Source organism: Naegleria lovaniensis, assembly GCF_003324165.1.
Source record: "Naegleria lovaniensis strain ATCC 30569 chromosome Unknown tig021, whole genome shotgun sequence".
Taxonomy (NCBI): domain Eukaryota; phylum Heterolobosea; class Eutetramitea; order Acrasida; family Naegleriidae; genus Naegleria; species Naegleria lovaniensis.
Window position 1 is genome coordinate 244,745 of NW_025407843.1, and position 25,326 is coordinate 270,070.

A 25,326-nucleotide genomic window follows, 5' to 3' on the forward strand; every position below is an offset into this window, starting at 1 on the left:
CGAAATGAGATTTTGCTAGAGAGCTCTCTGTACCGCAGTCAATTGCATGGAACGTTGTGTTTGAAAGATTTCTTTGGTGTGATTGGTTTCATTTGGCAGCATAAAGAGAGACTCAATCACACTTTAGTATTGTAAACATTATCGTTGGCCAATAAAAATAAATCAAAAATATTCAACCAATCATCGTGCACGTATTGGCTTTTCCCAATTAAATTCCAACCAATCAGTTTAATTCTTTGAATCGACTGCAGTCGAAATCTTTGGAATACGCATTCGTTGGAGACAGTCAACACACATGGACGACACTTGGAATTTTGAAAAAGACAATAACGGCCAACCTGCCGATTATGATGACAACACTTTTCAGGACGGATCACACTCCAACAACAATCATCACGATCATCAAACACACTCACATCATGATGAATCTGTTCCGAATCGATATTCACAACCCAACTATGAAGATGCTTTTGAAGTTGAAAACGAAGATGATGATGCTGTAGCACAGGAAATGATCAAACATCTCGTGAGTAGCAGCAATAATCATGAACAAGCCGAAGATGATGGTGAAGATCACTACACAACACCCTCCTTTCAAGAGCCTAGTGTCGTATTGCATGATCATTTGGAGGCACAACAACAACAACAGCATAATTTTGACGAAACAGCCCATTCAATCATTCTCGGGACGACCAACAATAGCCTCATCTCATCACTAAATCCATCCACAATAACTTCTACTACACCCTCTTCCGATCATCACCATCATGATGACTCTTCACTACTATTGACTACCTCTCAAACCATGACTTCCAAATCCAATTCAACTGCTATCATGCTCAACTCAACAACGGATGCCATGAAAACTGTTCCAACCCCTACCAACACTCATATTTTGTCTCCTTCCTTAAGTACCTCACACGTTCCAAAGTCATCATCAATACCCTCAAGAAGTTCAGCAGCAATGATCAGTAGAGGAACAGAATTCTTAATGATGGAAGATCATCATGCCTCAGGCACCACTTTTCTTCCACCACCATTGGGAGTTCCTGTTTTGAATGCTACTGGCAACACTTCCATCACCTCGCCACTTTTAGGCGCTGGGAAAATGAATTCATCCTCAACACAACTCCACAATTCTCAAGTTTTTTCACATACTACTCCTCAACAACAACACTTCTCAACAGATGTTTCTTCACTCACTCCAATACAACCATCCACTTCACAAGCCTCTATTCCAGCATCTCCCAAAAAAGTTAGAACTATTCAATCAAAAGAAAACGACAAAAGTTCAACAAGATCCAACAATGAAGCAACCGAGGATAATAACTCTAATTTGGAAGTCCTTTCAACAACAGCTACATCTACGACACACGTTTTTTCACCTGCTTACATGCACTCAAATCTCATGCATTCGTTTTATATGGGAGACATGATGTATCATCCAGATATGCAACATTGGGTGTATCCATATGGATACCCTACACAGACAAGTTTTTGGAATTATGGATTTCAATCGTACCCACACGGGACAATGCAGCCCCCAAATGGAGAACATCACTTGATGGGCAGCGAGGAACACGAAGAAATGCTTTCCAGTCATCCTGAGATGAATCACGAACATGAAGCTCAGCAACAACATTTAGCTCAACAAACGCAACAATTTTCTGCAGATGCTTCCAATTCAGCAGGTGAAGGAACCATTTATGTGAATCCTAAACAATACCAACGTATTTTAAAAAGAAGAATTGCAAGAGCAAAGTTAGAAAATCAAATGAAGAATGCTGGACAGAAAGAAAAGGCCTCATACAAGTACAACTCGAGACATGAATGGGCAAAAAAGAGAGCAAGAGGACCAGGTGGTCGCTTTTTGTCAAAGAAAGAGAAGGAAAAGCTTGAGCAAGCTGAGAAGGAAAAGAATGATGCCTCAACAACAGAAAATTTCGCAAGTATTGAGGGTTCCTTTGATACCTCTTCCAAGCCATCTCGATCGAGCAAGAAAAAGAGAGAAACTGCTCCTTTGAATTCATCAATTGTTCCTCCCCCAATGTTCACTGCACCGAACATGATCCCTTTGGTAGGTCCACCCCAACATATCGCGTATCCCAAAACCCTCCCAACAATGATGGAAGATATCAATTTGCCTTCCGCCTCTTCCCATCGACAATAATTTATTATTCATGACAAATAACATCAATAACACCTCTCTTTTCACGGCATGTGAAATGGTTTTTGATCACACTTGGCCATTTTGTTGTTATGTTTTCAGCAACCCAGCTAGAACGAATCATCAAAGCATTATTTTGAACTCTTGATCAAAACTGTGGTGGAAGTCACTTGTCAGCAACATCAGAAAAAAATGAGCAGCAAGGAAATGAAAATTGTGGTGGTCGGCGATGGTGCCGTGGGTGAGTATCAATATCCACTTCATCATGACATCAACTCCGTAACATCAATTTACCTTCTTTTTGTATTATACAATGTTTTATCCATTGCAAAATCAATTGCCAATGTATCAAACATGTTTGACAATGATTCAATCAAATCAATTACAGGAAAGACATGTTTGTTGTGGGTCTATGCCAACAACTCATTCCCTGAAACCTATGTACCAACTGGTAAGTTTTGAGATGACATCATGATGACGAATTTGATAATTTCCTCATTTTTGTATCATACTTTGATCCGAATCAAATCCAATGAAAAACATTAACACTATCTGTGGGACCTTCTTGTAGTATTCGATAATTATAAAACAACTGTGAATTTGGACGGTAGAACAGTGAAATTGGAACTTTGGGATACTGGTATGTAACATGTTGATGGTTTGAAACGTAGCTGACATCAGTGATGTTCATCATGATTGCTGTTGTGACAACATATAGCTGGCCAAGAAGAGTAAGTTGTTGTTGTTGTACAAACTAAATTATGAATGAATTACTCGCCATCATATGAAATTATTCAATCGTAACAACAGATATGATCGCTTGCGTCCACTCTCATATCCAGGAACTCAAGTTTTCCTCATTTGTTTCTCAACTGTCGATGAAACTAGTTACGCAAATATTAGGTGAGTATATATTAGCAAAATGACACATGGATTGGTCACCATGGAGAAATCATTTCGTTTGCACTTCTTTCATGATATTAACAACAATTATATTTCAACAATTCTATTTCAACATAATTAATATATTTTCAAACATTTCATCTATTAAATCAGAACTAAATGGTACCCCGAAGTGAGTCACCATTCAGATAACGTCCCAATGATCCTTGTCGGAACAAAAGTGGATTTACGTGAAATGGGAGACAAGTCACAAGGAAGTGACAGCATCTCTGCACAACTTGGAGAGAAATTGAGAGCAGAAATTAAGGCTGTTAAATATGTGGAATGTTCTGCCAAGACACAACAAGGAGTGAAGATGGTGTTTGATGAGGCCATCAGAGCTGTCCTTTTCCCAAGAAATTCAGGAACAAAGAAAAATTGTGAGATATTGTAACTTGTTGTAAATAATTACAATATATTTGAATACCATATTCTAAATAGAACAAACTATTGCTTAATGTCCATCTGTGAAAACATATCAATTTCATCCCATGCTGAATTATCCACTGGTGCTTCCGACTCGGAGAGAATCTTGGAAAGGTTTGATTCTTTTGACTCTTCTTCATGTTGTTGTTGTTGCTGCTGCTGTTGAGGAGATGAAGTTGCAACTGGTGTGGTCTTTGTTTTGTTGTTGCCACTTGTTGTAGCTCTCTTAGAAGTTGCACTCTTTAAGATTTTCTGAGAGGATGGTTTTGTTTGCTCTTTTGGTGTAAAGTCCTTAAACAAATCCTCAGAGTCCTCTTCCATATTTTGAAGAGTTTCTTCTTCCAAGTGATCCGAGTCAAATCTAAGGACATTCTTTTTCTTGACAGTACCAGATGTGGATTCTGTGCTTTGTATGGAATGAGAAGGTGAGCTCTGTATCACCTTAGTACTGGTCGTTTCTACAGTTACTGTGTGTTCATCATTGTCAGACCAACTATTCCAATCCTCGTCTTCTTTTGATTCTGCATTGTGATGAGTTTTCAATGATGGTGATGGCTCTTGTTTTTCAGGATGATTGTTGTTCAATATTACACGATCCTGGGTAGCTGTTGTCATGGATGATGGTAGTTTCATGCTACTACCTGCTCGGACAGGAGGTAGTGTCGTTGTCTTGACTGATTCTACATGATGAATAGAATGAGGAAGTGGTGATCCTGATGATTGAAATTTAGGAGAAGATGCAGGTTCTGACAGAGAAGGGGAAGAAACATTCGTCTCTGAATCTTTGGTGTCGTTCGGAAATTGTATCACATGCTTTGGAGATTGACCTGTGAATATTTCGTGCCTCACAAGTTCTTTTTGTGAAGTGGCTGGGAAAAGTGGAGTCACATTTGAAATTCCATCATTTGGTGAAGTGATCATTCCAAGATTACATTTAGAAAGATCAACTTCTCCTAATGTTTCAATGGCAACTTTGAGAACTTGGGACGCTTTAGATCTTACTTGTTCTCTTTCGTGTAGTGTGAGTGGTAGAACTGGTCGCATAATATAAGTCATTAATTCTCTTGGATCAAATCGAGACATGTGAATCAAAATGACATTAAGAGCATGAACTTTGAGTTCGAAAATTTCCTTATCAAACAAATTAGCATGTAATGCCGTTAGAATAATGCCCTTATGAACTCCAGGTATATTCCATTGCTCAACCAGACACAACAATGCATGAGATCGAAGAGCAATCACAGATTCAATATTACTGGCATCCATGGTGACTGCTTGCTTTGGAATGGAGTTTTGAACCGCATAATGGTGTAGAGCAGGTAAAAATTGATTATTAATAATTTCCAATCCTATTGAAGATTTGTCATGACTCACTAAATACTTGGAAAATGAAACACAAGCATTCATAGTGAACATGACGATCTCATTGTTACTGTCTTTCATTCCACGCATAATTTCAGGAATAATTTCAGAAATAGCTACCTGTGGAGCAATTTGATTTTGATAATATTCTAGAGTTTGTAGAATTCTCATTCTGAGACTATAATTTTTGCTTAAATAACATTTTCTGATAAAAGTAATAATATGATCCTCGTAGTCTTTTCCAGACAGAATTCCTTCTACTCCTCTCTTACTAGACTCTTTTGGAGAGAATAAATGTGCAAGAAAAGTGCCAGATGCTGGTTCTGTGACAAATGGCAATGTCAACATTCTGGGAAGTATTCTATTCTTAAAAACTGGAAGTGAAAGTTTGGAAACGTGAGACTTTAAGTCCTTAAAGAATGCTTCCTTTTCTGATGGCTTCTTCAATCTCATATCATCAAAAAACAGCATTATTGAACAGAGCGGATCCTGTTCAAAAATCTTAAGCTTTAAGAAACTGGAAAACGTAGCTCTGGACTGAGGCTCGCTTTCCAATGCTTTACCCATCCAATATTTGATGGCAGGTAATTTCAAAAAATGTTGGTATGTCAGGTCATTGGAGATATTGTTCTTTTTACAACTTTCTTCAATTTCAGCAAATATCTTTGATGCAAGCTTTTCGAATGCATAAACATCTCTACAGGTAGGAGTGTATTTTTGAAATTTCTTCATTCCTTCTTCAGGAGTGATGGTTTCTGAATATCTCATCTCCTTTGTCTTTTCAAATATGTCCTTGTCCAAATTATTGAATTCGAGAGCAAACTGGAAATCCCCAAGCATCCATCTCATTTGTTTATCTTTTGTCACATATACCGAATCAAGATGCAAGTTGTTAAATGTAACTTGGCATTGTTCATTTAGGAAATTAAGAGCGCTCTATGAATGTATAGAAAAATATGTTTCTTCATCGAGCACAAAGAAAAAATTACAACACTTACTGCAATTTGATGTAAACCCAAAAGTATTTCAGACATTTCAAGATTTGGCAAAATAGATCGAAGAGGAACCACAGGCTCTGTAGCAATATAGAAATGTGCAGGGCTGATCTCTAGATCGTCTACATACTTAATAATGGAGGGATGTCTCAATGTTTTTATAAATTTCATTCCTTTTCTTGCACATTCAATAATGGTTTTTGCAGGTTCCTCTTCGAATGGAGACAAATTCTTTGGCTTATTCGTATTCTGAGAGGAAACTGAAGCATCTCCTTCCGAGGAGTCACTCGCAGTATTATTTTGTCGGAACTGTTTTGGTAAATCTCGAGCCTGCTTCTCCGTTAAATTAAATTCAAAAACTGATACATTTCGTTGATCGGTTTGAACACTCTTTTGAACAACTCCGTCATATAAATTCCAAAATTTAAATCGTTTATCAGTGTCCACAAGAGGAACTGGTTGAAGAGAAGCAAATTTTTGTGAAACGTTAGAATTTCCCATTTTGTTTCTTCAATGATTTAATAACTGTATTACTATATCATAAATAACAGCAAAGAACTGCTCCGAAATCGATTCTTGCAGAAGAATCAGCAAGGTCAATTTTTTTGATTTTTTTCTAATTAGAAGCACCAATACATCATTGTAACAACGTTCGTTGGGATGAATCACACAATGAATGCCTAAAGCACCCAAGAACAGTAGGGCGAAAATGAACTCAAAAAATGTCATCACCTTCCCTTTGGCAAATTTTGTTCAAGAGAGCCAATTCCAATCATGTACTTCATCATAACAGCATTGGATTTTATCGAAAATTGAAACAAAAATGTGAGGATTGGATACACAATAATATTTGGAACCGAATGTTGAATTTATCGTCAATCTATAAAACTCAAGTGATGCTCGGAAATGTTGAATCTATGGAGAATGGAAAATATGAAAATCAAGTGATGAGAGAACGATTGTTGTTTTATCAAAAACAAAAAAGAATGTTGCTGCGGACAGCAAAGGAGCAGTATAAACAAGAAGTATTGATGGACGAGCTTGCCAGAATTAATTTTGAAATCTTTAATGAAATTGATATGAATCTTAGATCTCGGAAAAAAACGTTGAGAGCGCGTGTAGAGTTTTGGAAACTGTTTTTCAAGTATTTATTTGCAAAGAAACAACAACCACTATTATTACATGCAGAATTATCTGAGTATGATAAATACAAGATAGAGAAGTAATTACTGATCTGTCAAGCTCTGAACAATATTATCTTCTTAGCATCAACAGATGGGAAATCGAGTCACCGATCGAAACCATGGAAATCATTTCTATTCACAGATGGCTCCAACAAAATATCAGACAAAACCTTGTTTTGTAGGGCTCTAAATAATAATCAGGTAAATCTGGTGTTGGTTTGAAGAGCGAGTTATGGAACGAAAGGACAGAATAAAATTGGCCATGAAGAACTGTGTTAAGGGTTAACTTCTCTTCTTCCATTAATCGATTGAGCTGGGTGTGTGGTAAAAATGTAGATTGTTTGATAATGTCACTTCCAATTCCTTGTTGATTCATACTATTGTTTCCCATAGAATATAACACATTCTTTTGTCTGTCATATTCAAAAAAGCAAAGATAGGACGGAAATATTTCTAACGAGCTTGTGTCAAATGTGACAGATTACTTTGGAACCAAGATGTATAGTAATTAATAACTTTTCCTGAAGCAAGTGATTTGGCCTTAAAACAATTTGCAGAAAAAACATCAAAGAAAATCCAATTTGCTTTTGCATTGTTCCATCCTGCTTGCCAGCTGCAGGATGAGCCATCAAATACATAAATTCGACCTGTGTTAGAAGTGAATGCAAACGAATTGGGATCATTAAGTGCAATTTCATTGATCTCTGCACATCCAAACTGTTTGAGAGCGTCAAATTCAAAAGAATTAGTTGGTGTGTGAAACATTATAAATCTGTTGTCAACAGTGATAAGGAAAGAATTTTCATACGAAGCAATGAATGTGAATTTCTGTTGTCCTGCTTTAAGCGCTAATCCCTTGATTGGTGTAAATATGTTAGATTGAGATTTTTTAAGGAGAGAAGACTCAATAATACCAGAAGCCATTACCACAGACCTATTATTGAATAGCAGTAAAGAATGAGAGTTTCCACATGAAAAATCATCCACACAAAATGTTGTTACTATGACCGGCTCAGGTTCTTGCGATGATTTTTCGGTTTTTTTGTTTGATTTTTTCTTTTCTATTTTGCCTTCCATTCTTTCGATTTTTCGTCGTTCTTTTCGTCTTTCCTTCTTATTTGTTATTTCGTAAGTACTATTGGATTGTTTGAATAGGTTCATTCCATTATTATTATTTTCATTAATTAATGATGCAATGTTAAATTGGCATGGTCTCCACTTTTGAATAATGTTTAAACATGACGATGCCTTGCAAGAACAAGCACCCTCATTGTTTCTTCCAATGGCATATAATTTTCCCAATGGTGCTGGTATCAGAAAGACCGCCATCTATCATGCTATCCTCGTATCTCATGCTCTTACCTACTTTTTATCATCATGTGATTTTTACCACATTTTAAATCCGCGATTTCTTCTCGAAAACAAATCTCAGAAAAAATAGAAGGAGATGAACAGACACCTAATTGACTGTTTTTCCCGCACATCTTGAAAAATTATTATTCATTTGGACGTTTGAAAGGGATACATACGAAATAACGGAGTGCAGTGTGTTGTTTGTGCATTTTTAATTAACATCCATTTCATAATTTATTTCGAGTTGTTATTGTTTATCTTGTTGCAAGGAGAGCGGTGACGAAAGCTGGATAGGTGTTGCTGGAAGATTGACAGTAGATAAAGGTGTCCTAGGCTTGGGAAGGGTGTTGTCATCATGGGAGTCTTCATGATCGTTATTAATGACAGGTTTAGGTGATGAATGTTGAGATGATGCTTGTGAGGAGTTCGACATGTTGGGTGATGATGTCAATGAAGGAGTTGGTCCAAGAATAGGTGTCTCTTGTAATCTAGTGTTGAAAGATGTGGAATTTGGCTGAAAGTTGTTGTGCTGAGATTGTGGTGGAAATAGCTGTTGTTGCTGGACGTGGTTCATGTGTGCAATTTGGTTAGCAAGTTCCATTTGAATTATCTTTTTTTGATTAATTTCCATTTTTGAGAGCTTATGTTCAGTAAGGGTAAGGCGGTCCTCCATTACTTTCACCGTTTGTGTGATAATATCCAACTGTCTTAGAATATGCTCCAATGTGTTAGCAAGTGAGGGTGGAATATTATCTGTTTGAATTGGTGGTGGGAAGTAGACACTCTGGAAATTTGAAACGCTAGAGATTTGAGGTGGTTGTTGTCTATTAGCAACCTGAGGTGATTGCTGTGGAGGAAAGGAAGACCCTGCTGCAGAATTGGTTGTTTGTAATTTTGAGAAAGTAGCTCCTGGTGGTTGGGAGTTAACAAATGTTGAACTTGATTGTTTTCCGTTAGCAACTGGAACAGTAGATCTTGGTTGTGCAGGGGCCGAGGTCGGTCTTTCTGAATGACCTGCAGTTCCCATGAACAGTCGCTCTGCCATCTGATCTTCTTCAATTCCTGCGTATGTATTTACATTTGAAAAAGGTGGGGACAAATTATTTTCGAACAGGTAATTGGAAGAGATTTGTCGAAATTTGTTTTCCATACCATGCATAGATTGTCTGCACCTCCACTTGCAAAATAGTCACTGTTTTTGACAATCAATTAGAAATAGATACGTTTTGAAGCAGGTACTTACCCGAGAGGAGAAAATGTGACTGCAGTTGTTGGACTGGCATGACCACTGATCGTGTAGAACAGCCTTCCTTCACGTGTGTCCCATATCTTCATTGTTTGATCAGTGCTGCAACTGATAATGTAGTCACCACTTGGATGATAGCTCACTTGGTTTACTGTGTCTTCGTGACCAGTAAAATGTTGCAAAAGCTTTTTGGCCAGTCTTACATCCCACACTTTCACTGTCTTATCAACGCTACAAGATACCAAACAATTTCCGTCGGGAGAAAAGTGTACGTCATTTACATTGTCAGCATGCTCAACCAATGTCATTATACATTTGTTAGATTTAATATCCCATAGTCGAACAGTTTTGTCGTCACTGCCACTCACGATTAAACGTTCGTCAGGCGAGAAATCTGTGGCCCTTACCCAGTTGGAGTGTCCAGAAAATACTTGAATGAATTGTTGGTTTGCAATAGACCATAACTACACAACAATGTATCATACCAATTAATGTTACAACACCTACCTTGATAGTTTTATCATCGGAAGATGACAAGAGTCGTTTTCCATCCATTGAAAAGTGAACACTCCGAACAGTGTTTGTGTGGCCCCTAATTACAGTTGATTTTCCTTCAATTGTTGGCTGCCAAAGTCTAATAGTTTTATCTCTTCCTCCTGTAGCCACTAACTTTCCAGTCAAAGGGGAAAATTCAACGCACATGACTCCACCCTTTTCATGTTGTTGATATTTGTATGATCTCAGATTTGGTTTAAAGTTCCAGATATATAGGGTTGAATCCATAGCAACCGATGCCATTCTCTTCATACTTGGACAGAAGCTAAGTCCCGTGATCGTTCCATGGTGACCTCTGTATGTCCTTTCCAATGTTGGGTCATCTGACGAAAGGTTGTTTGCAAGCATTTTTTTATAATGAAACATTGTACCAGTGAATGGCGGGAAAAACTCGCGGGCAGAAAATCGAAACTTGCATGTTGCCACGTGCAAATACATTCTGGTGTTGTTCAACACGGAGTGCCATGAATGCCATTTCATGCAGACTGTTTGCACAACTGACTGGAAATTCATCATAGACACAAAATACCTTAACAATCCTTTGAAAAAAAGAGAGGTCAAGAGAAACTAAAAAAACCATATAACACCTGTGCGAAGTTTAGAATGCAAGTTCCATTGGAGAGAACATTCTGATCATAGCTTCCTCTTCTTTTTCTCTTAAAGGTAGATGATCTGAATTTATACTCGGACATATTTGTGTATTGACCCAAACTTAACAAAAGCTTGGTGAGTTCTTCCTCTATTTTTGTGGTCTGAAACTTTCCTATTAAACCCTTACGTTGGCATCCATTAGAAGAATTCCATCATCAAAAAAACAAATCACCTACAAGAATGAAGTTTATAGTACTCGCGTTGTTGCTTGCGTTGTCTTTGGCTGTCCTCATGATTTGCTCTGCCGAATCAACTCTTGCAGAAAGCAATACTCTTTCCACATACATTGCAAGAAGAAAGGGGAGAAAGCAAAGACGTTCTCGTAAATTTAGAAAGTTAGATACCTATGGACGTCGTAAAAACAGAGGAAAGAAATTCAAGGGCAGAAAGTTCTGGAAGAAGTATGGTCGAAAGAGATTTAGAAAGTTTAATAAGAAGGGTAAAGCTCAAAAGAAGAGAAGATTCCACAAGAGAAAGGGATGGAATAAGAAGAGAGGAAAGAAGTATTATCACCGTTATCATAAACACTCGACAAAGAGATATGGTCGTGGTAAGAGAAGAAGCCTTCACAAGAAACGAAGAAATTACTTGAAGAAGAGAAGGCACCACAAGAGCAAGAATAACAAGAGAAAGAGATGGTACAAGAGAAGAAACAATTTGAAGAAGAGAAGACATAACAAGAGAAAAGGATGGAACAAGAGAAAGAAGTATGGTCGTCACAAGAAGAGAAGATATTTTGATATTTACGGATAGAGAGTTTAAATCTATTCAAGTTTTGCAATTTTGCAGTAACCAATCAGTTCGTGAGTTGATTAGCCAATAAATTCAAACCGTTTGTTGGTTACCGTCAAATGTTTTTCTATTATCGATAATGACCAACCTAATCACTAATTTCGCTACTGCTTGGCTTAACCTCGTCCTCTTCACCCGTGTACATGTCGTACAGTTGTGCAATCTCCTCAACATAATTTCCATCCGGAGTTTCCAATATCAATGGGATGTTTCTAAAATTTGGATTATTGACAATGTATTTAAAAACCTCTAAACCCAGATGTCCTTTTCCAATATTTTCATGCCTATCCTTTTTGGAACCGAGTTTTTCCTTGCTGTCATTAAGATGCATTCCCTTCAAATACTTAAAGCCAACAATCTGATCAAATTCATCAAATACTTTTTTACATCCTTCTTGCGTTCGTAGATCATAGCCAGCAGCAAACATGTGACAAGTGTCCAAACATATTCCAACTCTGTTCTTATCTTCTACATGATCAATAATCATTTTCAATTGTTCAAATTTATGTCCAATTGTGTTTCCACTTCCCGCAACGCATTCCAAACTGATATTACATTGTCTACTTGTGAATTTGCCCAATTAATGCATTCTGCAATTTGCTTGCAACCATTTTCCACGGTTGTTTCTCCTACAGTAGATCCAGGATGAAAGTTATACCGTTTGAGGCCTAATTGTTGACACTTTTTGTATTCTGTTAGAAATAGATTTTTCGATTTAGCCAACTTTTCCTTGTCAGGGTTTGCTAAATTGATCAAATAACTTGCATGTGGCAATAAATACTCTCTGTCAAAATTTAAATCTTTACAATTTTCAATAAATTTCGAAACTTGTTTGTCTGTGTACTCTTTTTGTGAATATGTCTTTTGATTTCCCAAAAACAGTGCAAATGCTCCACAACATCCATTCGCCACAGCTGCTAATGGAGCATGTTCAATTCCTTGCGAACCAAACGCTACATGACATCCAATTAATAATCGTGGTTTACCAGTAACAAATCTTTCCCAAAGCTTATTCATCTTTTCTTTGTCTTTTTCTGTGAGTTGTTTTTTCTTGATCGTCTTTTTTGATTTTTTCTTCTTCTTTTTATTATCTTCTTCGGAATCACTACTACTACTCGATTCTTCGTCTGAACTGTTCTTCTTTTTCTTTTTTCTGTTATTGCTTGTTTGCTTCTTGTTGTTCGATGAAGAAGCTGCAGCCGTTGATGAATTGGTATTTTTCTTTTGTTGGTTTGCTTCTTGGAAGAAGACAGCGGCAGAAATTCATCCTCGCTATCGGTATCATCCAAAATCAAATCAAAATCTTCATCCTCACTGCTTGATTCAGCTTTTTGTCTTTTCTTTAATGATGAAGATGTGTTGGATGAAGAGAAGAATCGACTGGTGCGTGCAGGCATTTTGAAATTTTTGTTGATTTATTAAAACAGAAAACTCGTACTTTCGTCTGACACTAAAAAAAATCTTTACAAAGGTCGTAGTACCTGTATTTGCTTTCAACTATAGGTTCTACTAATTTTATGGTACACGTAAATGATATACATCCTACAACGAGCGACTCTAAAGATCTTTCGATTTCCAATTTCGTCCTTTCGTTTGATTCATGGTGTGAATGTATTCAACGGTTGCAATTAAGGCCACTCATTATCAAAATTGTTAAACTCCACACTCTTTTGATCAAAATTCAATACAATTCATGAAACATGCACAGAATAGAAACATCAATGATTCGAGCCATGGAGTTGATGGGAGAACTCGTCTTGAATTTTCTTTTTCAATTTACATTTTAGAAATAGTGAAGGATTAGTCACTGCACATTTCTTTTCTTGATCCATATCCATGGAAAACACGTCGGAGAGTGGTAAGTGACAATCGAGTGACTAGAGCAATTGTGTTGATTCATTAAAGAATGAGCAGGCGACATGGATTGGTGATGAATGCAAGTGATGAGGTTTTTTTGCTTGTTGTGAAGTTGTTGGAATGAACTGGAGGTCATTCAAAAGGGATCCAATTGTTGCTAACGAATCAGTTATCAACAGACAAGTTGGTGAGTGATTTAACTTTTTTTGAAGTGTGAAATAATAATAGAATTGAAATTGAACGTTTTGATGACACGTTGCTGACAGGAGTTTTGTGTGACAGGAGCGAATAAACGGAATCGTGAAGTGAGAAGATACGTTGGCACCAAGAACGTTCTCTTATGAGGAGAATTTGAAGGGTGGTCCCAAAAGAGAACTGGAGATTTTTTGAGGTGAGACAAAACAAATAAAAATTAATGGGGAGCAGTGGGAATCGAACCCACGGCCTCCTGCACCCAAAGCAGGAATCATACCACTAGACCATGCTCCCTTTCGATTTGAAGTAACAACATTTTTATATCCACTGTGTTGCGATGAGAATTGGAAAACGAAGAACCTGTTGTAAATTTCACCTTACACCTTTTTATTACCTAGCCCTGAATGATGAAAGAACTTCCTAGTGCTGCGGTTTAAAAAGCTTTCTTGTGTTTGCTGGAAATAAATTTACCAATTTCCAAAAAAAATGCACAACAACGAACTTGATCATGATGGCTCCGACGTTCACAACACATCTGGACACAATCTCGGAGGCCAACAACAAGAAAAAGAGCCACTCACAGTAATACCCCTAAATATTCGTCAAGTAATCTGCAGCAAAGCCGTTTCACTCACAAAATTTTCGTTAAATATCTCGGACGCTCCAAAACAAAAGATTATTGACCAAATTACTGTTGTCGGACAGGTTATCAAATCCACCAAGAAAGCTCCAAATCGTCTTGATTTGTTTATTGATGATGGTACTGGCAGGATTTGTGTACGATTTTATTTTGATTTTAAAAAGTTTGAAGTTGAGCCAAACATGTTTGTTCGAGTTTTCGGAAGTATTGGATGTGATGATAAAACAACAGCTAGGTATATTTTGGGAGCTAACATGTCCTATATTAGTGATTTCAACGAATTTACTACACACATGCTAGATAGCATTGTAGCCCACCTCCATTATCAGTATGGGCCTTTACCAAAAGGAACCAGAGAAGTTCAAAATCAAATGCATGCCGCCCATCCATCAGAAGACATGATAAGCATTGTTTATGGATACATTGCCCAGAATGGAGAGGTATCTTTTGATGATCTGGTGCAAGCTTTTGGAGAGAGTAACGTAATTCCAGCCCTTGAAAAGTTATTCGAAGGTGTGCATGTGGAATATGTTCCTGGTGCAAATGATAGATATAGACCAGTTCAACAACCCTATGGGCAATAGTCGCTCACATGGATGCTCATTCTTGTAAATAAAGGAGCATAGCTGGTGTCAATACCTGTTCGAGTTCACAAGCAAACGATCGAGATGATGAACATTTGAAAAAATGTTTGGATTGCGAAGTCTATTTTCACCACTGAAAGGAGGATCCGATGAAAAAACCGACGAGCACGAACAACCCATTGTTGTTGATCAAAACGAGTCAGTGATGATCAAACATGATACATCCCATTCAACAATTCCGTCAGCACTACAAACGTCTACCATAACAACATCCGATGAAACATCTACCATCAGAAGGCATTCGAGAAGACGAAGCCTACTGGAATTTATTGGCGTCAAAACGTCTGACGATTCTCATGAACATGCTGAAGAAAAAAAACCATCCATCACAATACCAAACAATGCAATTGGAGTTGAATTCGAAATTGGAAAAGTATCTCTAAGAAGCGATTTGAGTTTTACTCAATATTTTAGTGCATCAATATTTGACACCATCTTGACTATTAGTGTCAAACCTAAAGAAGAGGATGAACTTTTAGAGGATGATCTTTCTAAATTACCTTCTGTTCAATCCTCGCGTATTCGAAAAACTCCCCTTTCTGATGGATTTATTTTCGACTGGAAAGGAGAGAAGGTATTATTAATTATTCCACTTTCACAGAATGAACTAAATCAAGTGCAAAATATTTGTAAATCAGGTTTAGGAAATAATTCTAATTTCAATTCGTTGGAACATGCTGCTATGGATTCAAAAAAGATACTTCCTCATGTTGTAATTCAATTAGATAATATTTCTAGAGCTTCTGAATTTGTTCACAACTATTTGGTTAAATGTAATCCACATGTATCGTTTTTAGGTGACTGTAAATATGATCTCAATAGACTATTAGATTTTCGCTCAAAATCAGTGAACGCCATAGAGCTCAATCTGAAGCGTGGAAAGGACAAAACTGGAGTTATTTCTCTTTCAATGAAATTAGTATTGCCCCCAGAAGGAAATGAAACTGGTTCATTGAGAAAGTCTAGTAGTGCTTCACTTTCTGATCATTCTTTTGAAACCATTTCCTTTGATGATTCATTTATCACGTCAGGAGCAGCCAAAGCACACCCTTCTGAACCTGTTAATATTTATGACAGCAATTTTGATTACAAGAAAACAGATACGGACAATTATTATGAGGATACACATTATGAGCTATTGGAGTGTGTAGGATCTGGAGCATTTGGAAGGGTCTATAGGTAGGTCAATCAACGTTATTCTGAGCAATAATGATGAAATTTCTAATCACTTAATGTTAACATACATTGAAACATTCTTGTTCGCCACTTCCTGCAGAGCACGAAGAAAATCAAATAATACCATTGTTGCAATTAAGAAAATTGCCTGTGGTAATATTAACAATGCAAACGATGCACTAGTTGAATTTTGGCCTGTTCGCAACATTCATCACCCCTATCTTGTTCGAATTGAGGATATTTATTTTTCAAAGCAAGCGGATGATTATACATCATTATTTGATTTGTGTCTCGTTATGGAATATCTAGATTGTGGAGATTTAGAACATTTCATATTGGAACATAAACAACAACATCAATCCATACAACAAGCTCATTTACTTTCGTTGTTTATTCAAATGGCAGCTGGATTGAATCATCTTCACAATAATGGGCTTTTGCATAGAGACATCAAGCCCAAGAACATACTTTTAGGTAAGGGCTAATTACACAGTTGCTTGATACACAGGATAACAATTCTTATCGCTTCCTCACACTATTAATATTTGCTTGAATATGACACAACACTTTTTCAAATGACTCGCCATGATTAGAGAATAAGGGTAAGAAGTGTAAAATTGGAGACTATGGACTCGTGTATAATTTAAGATCTTTTTCTAATTTAAACGAAACACTCTCCTCTGCTGGCACCAAGAAATTCCAAGCTCCGGAATGTCACATTGGAGCTAAAGACATTTGCGAGTCTCCTCAAAGCGCCAAAAGCCTCCCACAATCTAACCAACAACCCTCATCCCCTCAAACCTGTAACTCACTCTTTATGAATTATATTTATGCATCAGATATATGGTCACTTGGTATTGTCTTTCTTGAAACCATGTCATGTGATACGTTAGACGTTTCTCCTTTCATTTCTGTGATGAAAAACTCAAGCAAGTTCTATGAGGATATTCGAACGAAATGTCAGAACTATCACAGTGGTTTTGCAGAGCTCATCATTTCCATGTTGAGTCAAAATCCAAGAGATCGGCCAGATTCAGAAAAAGTTCTGAATCAGCTTATTTCAATCAAGAAGGAGCTCTATGGGCAAGAAAAGACAGTGAAGATACATCCTGTCATTGAAATTCATAGACAATTACTCTCTGTTGGTAAATCATTTAAGGGTCTTCTAGAACCTATTCTCCCCATTCATGATGAAGAACTCGAATCTACAAGTTCAACCAAGGAGACGACACAAGGAGCTCCAGAACAAAAAGGTCATCAAAAATCCTTTTCATTGCTCTCTTCGAATGGAGGAAGTGTCAGTTTTAGAGGCTTATTTTCCGGTCTTCACAATAAGAACGACGACATTGATGATGACATCTCTGAAGAGAAATTACCACAAGATCAATCTTCATCCTCAACACGTCTTCAACACTCTCATCAATCAAGCAAAATCAAACATGATCCCAAAATTACAGAAAGTGTCTTCAATTTTGGTCTTTGGTGAAGAAAACAAGGAACACACCAACACCTTATAGCTTCGGCATTGAATCAAATAACTCAGTCGATCTGTAGTGACACTCTTGTTGCTTCAACCTTTTTGATCGAGTCAAGTTTTAGTTTCTTGAGGGACTCATTGGATCGACGAGAGATAGCCATCAAAAAAAAGTACCGCTCTTCTATGATAAATTCTCTACAATTTCTGTTGAGCGGCCGAAATTGGTTATAACTGTCCTAGGATTTATATTGCATAACTTTGATGATCATGGAGGGATCTGCTTCTTCAGTTTTGATGGACTGTCTGAATCATTCAATAAGTACAACACCCGGCCTGAGGGAAGAACAGTTGTCTCTCAATGAAGCGGAGGTAATTTCTCTAGGAAGTAACTCCTCTCCTAGAAGCACCATGAGCAGCTCCTCCTTAATAGAATTAGATGATATTCAATTACTTCAAAATACAGAAAAATCTAATAACAATGTTTTGGAAAATTCATGGGACCATAGCCAGCTGATTCTGCTGGAACACTCTTATCAAAATGAATATACATCGGACGAAAAAGATTGCTCTTTCAACGATCACTCTACGGTCGAACAACAAACGGAAATTTCATACAACGTCTCTGCCCAATCGGAAATAGACAAAACTAAGAAATCAACTCGCTCATCAAATCTTGTCAAAGGAACAACCACAACAACTCGTTCCAGAATAACAACCCCACAAACAACCTCTCACACTTCCAGAGATGAAGAGCTTGAATTTGAGCTGTTAGGAAGAAGTCAAAAATCAAGGCCACCTCTCCATCACCTTTTGCTAAACCCACTCCAACGAGGATTCATAACAGCTCTGAAGCTGAAAATGAACTACTTTATAAGCCACCAGATCAATCACACATTACACTCAAAGACAAGAATGAAATTTTGAAATCTGTAGAACGTCTGAAAGTAAGACAACGATATTTAGAAGACAAGGTTAAAAAAGAAAACAAGGCTCCTGTCAAGCCCAGAATTACCTTTCAAACCAAGAAAGATGAACCAAAACCCATCAACTCAAGAGTTTTTTTCGACATCATCCAACCGCTCAATTATAAACAAGTTCAGCATTCCATAGAGGAAGAAAAGAGAAGAAGAAGAATTGAGGAAAAAAGAAAAGAGCTGGCAGAACAAAAGATACAGAACGCCAGTAAGATTAGAGAGGAACAAAAGGCACGAGAATCTGCAGTAAAAGCAAGATTTTCTTATGAAATGACCAAGCGACCGTCTACTCCCTCAACGACCAAACGTCCCTCCACACCTTCCACAAACAAAAGGCCCTCGTCGAGTCAACATGAACGTCCCAAGAGCTCTCAGGGCCTAACAGGACTTTTTCATTCTTTTGTTAGCGATAGTAGCTACAACTCCGAAAAGGATTCCAAAGAGTTCAGTTTGCTTGTGAAAGAACAAGAAAAACTACTGAGCTCCATTCAAGAATTGAAAGCCAAGTTACAAGCAACAACTACTAAGACAAAGAAGCTTGTAAATTAATTAAAGTTTCTTGCAAAATGCCCTGTCAAAATATGGACCCAATGGCTACATTAAAAACATGTTTTATTATTCACAAATAAATTAAATCAGGATTTACTCAGTCCAATCCTTCTTAATTACCAAGTTATAATTCATTTCCTAATCATTGAATTGAATGAACCATTAATATGAATTCTTCAAGCCAGAGAAAAGTCAATTACGTACCAAATGGGTGTTTCCATCATCATCAACGAATTTGGTGTTGGCCTTGAATGATCCACGAGCCAACATTCCGCTTGGAGCATATTGAGGTTGTGACTTGTAGGTATATGGCTCAACACGTGGAGCATAGCTTCCCATCATTGTGTTCTGCAGTACAGAGTTAAGTATAGGAATCATGATTCAAAATAGGTAAATCAACCAATTAAGATAACAACAAGTTGGCATCGGTTTCGTAATGAGCATTCACAACATACCTGTTGATCAACAGTCACCATAGTCTTCTTGATAGTGTTAACAAAGTGCAAGGCAGGAACAATATCATGTTGTACTCTATATGTAACCACAAATTGATATTTCACTCCTTCTTTGATATTAATTGGTTCGTGTTCTAATTTGGCAACCTTTTCTGGAGTTTCAACTTCTCTGATGATATCTGGATGATCTCCGTCAGGGAATTTCAATCCAAATGTCTCTACAACAACACGACGAGGGTCATCAGTCTTTGGAACTCCCTTGACTGCAGCACCTAAAAGTTGTTCCTTGTATTTTCTGAGTGATTCATCCTCAGTGTCTTTCTGAAGAATTTCGTTAATGGATTCGTGATGGCCTTTGGGGATAAAATTGAATGATCATCAACGATGGACATTATGATTGTAATATTAATTAATATATGAAACGAAGGAATGTATAAAAAATTGATGTTGTTGTTCATAAGGAGAATCAAGATCATCACGTTGAGATGATGAAAATTCAAAAATAAATTTTTAAGAAATCATTTTCAATATGATTTTGGGTGGAAGCAAGTGATCAATCATTCAAACAGTTTAATATAGGGTTATTATTAATCGTTCATAAGAATTGGAGATGAGTTAATACACCAAGACTGAGTACGATCAGTTTCACTTACCTCCGCTCATTTTTTGTTTTATGTTGATGAGTTTGCAGTGTCACTTTTCAACGCTGTGGTTACGTATGACAGATCATGCCTTGAAATTGTAACAAGTGAAAAGGGAACTCGTTCGAAGGTACTTATCTCTAAGGGAACTTGATTTAATAACCTTTTACTGTTTGATGGAGCATAATATTCAATAGTAATGTCAGAATAACGACAATAAGTTCCTTCATGCAAACAGCCAACTCAAACGTTCAATAAATAAGAGGCTTCATAGGCATCTTCTAATTTTCTAAATATCAGTCTAGTTCTATTTCTTAATCTTGATGTAAAAAGACTCGTCATCTTCTTCTACAGTTGGGTTTGTTTTATTTTTCCTTTCTGTGGTATCTTCTGGTGACATTTGTTTCAAGCTTTCAGATTCTTCTGTTGAATTTGACTGAGAAGATGACGAAAAAGAGTTCACAAATTCTTGCTTCAATTTTTCATAACTATCAATTTGATAAAGTTTTGCAAGTGTCTTTCTTCCCTCTTCTTTTGTTTCAAATCCTTCAATTCCTATTGTAAATATTCAAACAAATCGGAAAATGATAATCGTATTCCACAAATTGAATCAAACCTACGGATTGGGTTTCCTGAGATGGCTCTTCCCATCACGTACATGTTTGCCGCAAACATAGTTGAAAACACGGCCAGAAGAGTGAAGCGAGAGGCTTTTTCGCCCATTCGCAGGCGCACCATTTTTATTTAAAATTGTTGAACACAATGTATTGGCAACTAACATTAAATCAAGAACATTTTCTAATGTTTACTCTCAGGAGTAACTCTTTCACTCTTTCTTTACTCGTTAGACCACCCTACAATTCTTTATTGTAAAAGTCCAAAAAAATTCATCATCAAGGTGGGTGTTATTGTTGGTTTCATTTATTGCAACGGATTGTGCTTTGGCGTTTTTGTTGCTACAACAATTTGTGGAATTGATGACGATTGTTTGATACACTTTGGAATTGGTTTTTGTTTGTTACGTATGACGATGCGAAATTGTTGCCGATGACTTTTCAATCATTTTAAATAACGAATAATGAATTTTTCGGTGTGGATGATAATGAATTACTTTCTCCGAACATATTCAAATTTAATCAATCAGATGTTGAAGGGAAGAGTTCATAGACACGTTTCACCAAATCATCAGCATGTTTTCAAACATTTCTTTGATGGATTACCAAAAAGATTGTGGGTGAGAACTAGAAGATTGCTTGTCGATGCTGGTCCAGCTTTGTTAGTTTACTCAACTCTCTACGTGTGGGCAAAAGCTACCAAGCATCACAACGAAGTTATGGAAAGACCATAAATTTGTCATTAGTGTTGTTGGAGAACATTATCAAATTAAAATGCACTAATTTTGCTTTGAGGTTTTTTAATTAGAGCCCTTTCGCTCTCAGAAGTTCGAAATCATTCAATAAATTGGGAAGAAAACACAAATTCGCCTTATTTCAGCCTGTTTATTCTGATGACGATGACCTATTGTGTTGACGTTGGTCGTGAAGTGATTTCAGTACAGGATTTAGTTTAAAGTTTGTTTCTCCTTTTTGAAGAGCAGCCAAAAGTTCTCTTTCTTGACGTTCTCCTTCTTGAGCTTTCCTGAGCTTGTGGTTGTACATTTGTCTTCGTTTGTATTCGAACTGTTGCACAGCATAAGGATTTGAGAAGTCAACAGGTTCGCATGAAAGAGAAGGCTTTCTGGAAGGAGCTCTTCGTGATTGGCGGTTGCAAATTCATCGTCACCCATTTCATCATCGATATTCATGGCATTAAATCGAGAAAGAGCTGCGCTCTCGTTTGGCGAGGCTTGGTTGCAAAAGAGTGTTCGGGGAGGTGGTGAAGAGAAATATGTTTGGCTGTTGTGATGATGGGTAGGAAATGAAATTTGATTGTCAAAGCCTTTCACTCGTTTCCGATCTGGATGTTCTAATTTAGTGTCTGATAGTGATGATGCAATCGTCTTTGGATTTGTTGCGGATGATGATATTTCTTCATCGTCGTAATCGCTATCCGAGTTTGAAAAAGCATCATAGTCCTCATTAGTATTGTATGAGTAGTGGGGAAGAGAAGATGTTTCATAATCGTCACGTTTCCTTTTGCAATTTTGTTGTTGATCTAAAAGAGAAGGAGGAGAGGGTTGAAAGAAAGAAGGTGAGTAGAAGTAGCCATGGTGATCGGAAGAAGGAATGGTACCGGGAAAAGGAGTAGTGTTGTTGTTGTTGAAAAGGTTGGAAGGAGTCATGGATAGAAGGGATACAAAGTGGTACGGTTCTAAACCAACTGAAAAGGACCGTACGGAAATGAAAGAGGTAGTTTTTGTTGTGGACAAGAAAAGACGTTCCTAATAATTTGTTTTCTTGAGCATGGAGGAATTTTTTTTGTATCAAATGTTTGAACTGAAACTTAAAAATAACCGGGTTTCTACGAGTTGTTTTCTTCCTAAACACATGTGAAAATAACGAATTGTCTGCCCGTCTAGCTCAGTCGGTAGAGCGCAAGACTCTTAATCTTGTGGTCGTGGGTTCGAGCCCCACGGTGGGCGATTGAATTTTGTTTAATTTTTAAAGGAGCTTTGAACGGGAATCCAATTAAATCTGATGAGTTTTCATCGATTCGATTTTTAACCTTTGACTTTCTCTTATCGTTTGACCTTTTTTGTTGTGTTCCAACAATTTCTGTTTTTAGAGGTAATCCAAACTCAAAAAAATGCACGATTTTGTTCACCAACCAGGAGATAGCACTGCCAACGCCCCAGCCCAGTCCATCATGAAAATGCATTCAACTGAACACAAAGTATTCAACGACTCTTCGGATGGCTCTTACGAAGAGCAGTATGCATCATCTTATTCTTTTCAGCCGGAGGGTATAACAACGAACATTATCCAAGGCACTCTGTGGATGCTTCCTACTACTCTAATAACATCTCTCTCTCGAATGGAGAGAACGGTGCTGAACAGCCTGCAAGCAGTGAAGAATTCAAAAGCAGCTCGAGCAAATCTCCTTTCATTCTCTTCCCACTTATATCTAAGTTGTCCAAGTGTACTCTTGTTGATAAGGGATTATTTAATGTATTTAATCTTGGATTTTCATTCTTCTTATTATTCTGTTCATATGAAACAACTCAAAACTTCTTAACTACAATCAGGGAAGAAGAGGGATTTATTGCTTTATTTGTTTTATATACAGCATTTGCATTTGCAAGTTTTGTTTCTCCTTCATTTTGCACACTAGTTGGAGAAAAAATTACAGTCATTATTGGAAGCTCTGGATATATTTTGTTTGTGTTCTCGGCAGCAATTGAAAGCTCTGCTTTATTATATCTAACTGCCGCGTATAATGGTTTTTGTGCCGCTTTGCTTTGGACCAGTCAAGGAAGTTTACTGACATTGTCTGCCAATTACTCGCAAGTGATAAATCGCAAACAAGTTGAAACGACAACAACAACCACAGAGATTGGTTTAACATCAAAAGAGTTTGAACTTGAAACCATTGAAAAAGGAGATTCTAGTAATATTATTAATATTTCCCATTCTATTCCAGGAGATGCTGACATGGTGGAGATAAAAATCAATAACGACGAAATTGCGTCGCCCATTCAACCTAACAAAACAGATAATAATGCAAAAGAACAAAGCTCTCACAACGTTACTCGATCTGTTGAATTAATGGGGATTTATAGTGGAATTTTCTTTGGAATTTATCAATTGAACTTCATTGCTGGAAACCTATTGGCTGGCTCCTTAATTTCTGCAGGCTTTTCCAATTTTTCTATTTTCTTTATCCTTGGATGTTTGTGTGTAATTGGAATGCTGTCTTTGTTTACTCTTAGGTCCATGAAGCCATATTCTCTTGTTCCAAATATTAACCAAACTGACACATCATCAAGCACAGAAGAACGTACTTCAGAAGTTTCAAGTATTCAAAAGAGAATGGATTTTGTCAGGAAGCAAGGAGTTGAATTTTTAAAGCTTGTTAAGGGTAGCATTTTCGTTCTCCTTTCTAAAAAGATGCTCATATTCTCGCTCATTAGCATTTACTCTGGGTTTTCTGCATCATTCTTTTATGGATCTCTACCACCAATCATTGGTAAATCAAGAATAGGTTGGGTAATGATTGTATTTGGTGTCTCTCAGGTGTTGTGTGCGTTGATTTCTGGAAAGTTAAATGATTTTATCGGAAGAAGAGCAAGTATGGTAATGTCAATGGTCATCCACGCACTAGGAATTGCATTGTCGTTCCAAATGGTTTATTGGGGGCAATATGCCAAGCATAAGGAAATTTCAACCGAAATTTACCTATTATTTTTTGCCACAATGGGAGTTTTTGGAGGAGCTGATGCCTTTCTAATGAACTCAATATATTCAATATTGGGCAGTAGAAATTACTATAAGAAGGTAGGATCTTTTCGTTGAAATCACCGCATTTATTTTGCATTCCATAACAATTTATTCCATTCAGAAACATACAAGTGAAGCTTTTTCAGCTTTCAGATTTGTTCAGTCCATCTCCACAGCAGTTGGATTTGCCTTTGGAATTATTCTACAAATTGTAACCATTCAATTTTTATTAGTGGTTTCATTTGTCATGTGCATTATTGCGTTTTTAATTCTAGATGGATTCATTGCCAGTGTCGATAAGGAAAAACGTACAAGACAGAGACAAAAGTCTACTAAGGCTGCACCAACCACTGAACATGCTGTCCATCCTGCCCTTGAGATTTGAGAACTCTAACCTATTTATTAATAGTTGCTCTTCTTCTCAACCTTTTGCATGATTCGTTCGTTTCTTTGCAACAAACACATCAAAAAAATTGTGAAAGCAAGCTCTGGGTCATCACCTGCAATCATTAACCCTTCCGCCTATCGAAAAATAAAAATTGAAAAAGTTCCCCCAGTATTTCAATCATTTATTATCTGTATGTATACTGTGAAAGAAAGATGCGATATCTGGGGCGGTGCATGAACGAGAAGAATTCTGGGTAAAATATCGATTCTCCAAATTCAGCA

The 25,326-nt window shown here is 37.1% G+C and overlaps 16 protein-coding genes across 16 annotated transcripts; 8 read left to right on the forward strand and 8 right to left on the reverse strand.

Moving 5' to 3' along the window:
* Nucleotides 1-295: 295 nt before the first annotated feature.
* C9374_004515 (uncharacterized protein) lies at nt 296-2,170 on the forward strand (the record flags this gene model as incomplete). The annotated part of the gene is made up of 1 exon (XM_044694163.1): nt 296-2,170. The coding sequence occupies one exon, from the start codon at nt 296-298 to the stop codon at nt 2,168-2,170; it is 1,875 nt and encodes a 624-aa protein (XP_044548857.1).
* A 189-nt stretch (nt 2,171-2,359) lies between these two features.
* C9374_004516 (uncharacterized protein) lies at nt 2,360-3,503 on the forward strand (the record flags this gene model as incomplete). The annotated part of the gene is made up of 6 exons (XM_044694164.1): nt 2,360-2,408; nt 2,556-2,618; nt 2,739-2,807; nt 2,886-2,898; nt 2,978-3,070; nt 3,224-3,503. The coding sequence occupies 6 exons, from the start codon at nt 2,360-2,362 to the stop codon at nt 3,501-3,503; spliced, it is 567 nt and encodes a 188-aa protein (XP_044548858.1).
* Nucleotides 3,504-3,556: 53 nt separating this feature from the next.
* Nucleotides 3,557-6,393, reverse strand: C9374_004517 (uncharacterized protein; the record flags this gene model as incomplete). Its single annotated transcript, XM_044694165.1, has 2 exons — nt 3,557-5,833; nt 5,896-6,393. The coding sequence occupies 2 exons, from the start codon at nt 6,391-6,393 to the stop codon at nt 3,557-3,559; spliced, it is 2,775 nt and encodes a 924-aa protein (XP_044548859.1).
* A 221-nt stretch (nt 6,394-6,614) lies between these two features.
* Nucleotides 6,615-7,118, forward strand: C9374_004518 (uncharacterized protein; the record flags this gene model as incomplete). The annotated part of the gene is made up of 1 exon (XM_044694166.1): nt 6,615-7,118. One exon carries the CDS (start codon nt 6,615-6,617, stop codon nt 7,116-7,118), a length of 504 nt encoding a protein of 167 aa, XP_044548860.1.
* A 411-nt stretch (nt 7,119-7,529) lies between these two features.
* Nucleotides 7,530-8,638, reverse strand: C9374_004519 (uncharacterized protein; the record flags this gene model as incomplete). The annotated part of the gene is made up of 3 exons (XM_044694167.1): nt 7,530-8,383; nt 8,443-8,560; nt 8,606-8,638. 3 exons carry the CDS (start codon nt 8,636-8,638, stop codon nt 7,530-7,532), a joined length of 1,005 nt encoding a protein of 334 aa, XP_044548861.1.
* A 38-nt stretch (nt 8,639-8,676) lies between these two features.
* On the reverse strand, nt 8,677-10,578 carry C9374_004520 (uncharacterized protein; the record flags this gene model as incomplete). Its single annotated transcript, XM_044694169.1, has 3 exons — nt 8,677-9,595; nt 9,673-10,139; nt 10,183-10,578. 3 exons carry the CDS (start codon nt 10,576-10,578, stop codon nt 8,677-8,679), a joined length of 1,782 nt encoding a protein of 593 aa, XP_044548862.1.
* A 534-nt stretch (nt 10,579-11,112) lies between these two features.
* Nucleotides 11,113-11,634, forward strand: C9374_004521 (uncharacterized protein; the record flags this gene model as incomplete). Its single annotated transcript, XM_044694170.1, has 1 exon — nt 11,113-11,634. One exon carries the CDS (start codon nt 11,113-11,115, stop codon nt 11,632-11,634), a length of 522 nt encoding a protein of 173 aa, XP_044548863.1.
* Nucleotides 11,635-11,761: 127 nt separating this feature from the next.
* Nucleotides 11,762-12,100, reverse strand: C9374_004522 (uncharacterized protein; the record flags this gene model as incomplete). Its single annotated transcript, XM_044694171.1, has 1 exon — nt 11,762-12,100. The coding sequence occupies one exon, from the start codon at nt 12,098-12,100 to the stop codon at nt 11,762-11,764; it is 339 nt and encodes a 112-aa protein (XP_044548864.1).
* Nucleotides 12,101-12,162: 62 nt separating this feature from the next.
* C9374_004523 (uncharacterized protein) lies at nt 12,163-13,070 on the reverse strand (the record flags this gene model as incomplete). Its single annotated transcript, XM_044694172.1, has 2 exons — nt 12,163-12,911; nt 12,989-13,070. 2 exons carry the CDS (start codon nt 13,068-13,070, stop codon nt 12,163-12,165), a joined length of 831 nt encoding a protein of 276 aa, XP_044548865.1.
* A 1,141-nt stretch (nt 13,071-14,211) lies between these two features.
* On the forward strand, nt 14,212-14,949 carry C9374_004524 (uncharacterized protein; the record flags this gene model as incomplete). Its single annotated transcript, XM_044694173.1, has 1 exon — nt 14,212-14,949. One exon carries the CDS (start codon nt 14,212-14,214, stop codon nt 14,947-14,949), a length of 738 nt encoding a protein of 245 aa, XP_044548866.1.
* Nucleotides 14,950-15,052: 103 nt separating this feature from the next.
* C9374_004525 (uncharacterized protein) lies at nt 15,053-17,671 on the forward strand (the record flags this gene model as incomplete). The annotated part of the gene is made up of 3 exons (XM_044694174.1): nt 15,053-16,188; nt 16,286-16,659; nt 16,779-17,671. The coding sequence occupies 3 exons, from the start codon at nt 15,053-15,055 to the stop codon at nt 17,669-17,671; spliced, it is 2,403 nt and encodes an 800-aa protein (XP_044548867.1).
* A 258-nt stretch (nt 17,672-17,929) lies between these two features.
* C9374_004526 (uncharacterized protein) lies at nt 17,930-19,185 on the forward strand (the record flags this gene model as incomplete). The annotated part of the gene is made up of 2 exons (XM_044694175.1): nt 17,930-18,429; nt 18,507-19,185. 2 exons carry the CDS (start codon nt 17,930-17,932, stop codon nt 19,183-19,185), a joined length of 1,179 nt encoding a protein of 392 aa, XP_044548868.1.
* A 93-nt stretch (nt 19,186-19,278) lies between these two features.
* On the reverse strand, nt 19,279-20,303 carry C9374_004527 (uncharacterized protein; the record flags this gene model as incomplete). The annotated part of the gene is made up of 4 exons (XM_044694176.1): nt 19,279-19,323; nt 19,390-19,533; nt 19,641-19,993; nt 20,294-20,303. 4 exons carry the CDS (start codon nt 20,301-20,303, stop codon nt 19,279-19,281), a joined length of 552 nt encoding a protein of 183 aa, XP_044548869.1.
* Nucleotides 20,304-20,588: 285 nt separating this feature from the next.
* Nucleotides 20,589-21,019, reverse strand: C9374_004528 (uncharacterized protein; the record flags this gene model as incomplete). The annotated part of the gene is made up of 2 exons (XM_044694177.1): nt 20,589-20,836; nt 20,902-21,019. The coding sequence occupies 2 exons, from the start codon at nt 21,017-21,019 to the stop codon at nt 20,589-20,591; spliced, it is 366 nt and encodes a 121-aa protein (XP_044548870.1).
* Nucleotides 21,020-21,842: 823 nt separating this feature from the next.
* On the reverse strand, nt 21,843-22,562 carry C9374_004529 (uncharacterized protein; the record flags this gene model as incomplete). The annotated part of the gene is made up of 1 exon (XM_044694178.1): nt 21,843-22,562. The coding sequence occupies one exon, from the start codon at nt 22,560-22,562 to the stop codon at nt 21,843-21,845; it is 720 nt and encodes a 239-aa protein (XP_044548871.1).
* Nucleotides 22,563-23,026: 464 nt separating this feature from the next.
* C9374_004530 (uncharacterized protein) lies at nt 23,027-25,042 on the forward strand (the record flags this gene model as incomplete). Its single annotated transcript, XM_044694180.1, has 3 exons — nt 23,027-23,151; nt 23,208-24,714; nt 24,779-25,042. The coding sequence occupies 3 exons, from the start codon at nt 23,027-23,029 to the stop codon at nt 25,040-25,042; spliced, it is 1,896 nt and encodes a 631-aa protein (XP_044548872.1).
* Nucleotides 25,043-25,326: the final 284 nt, after the last annotated feature.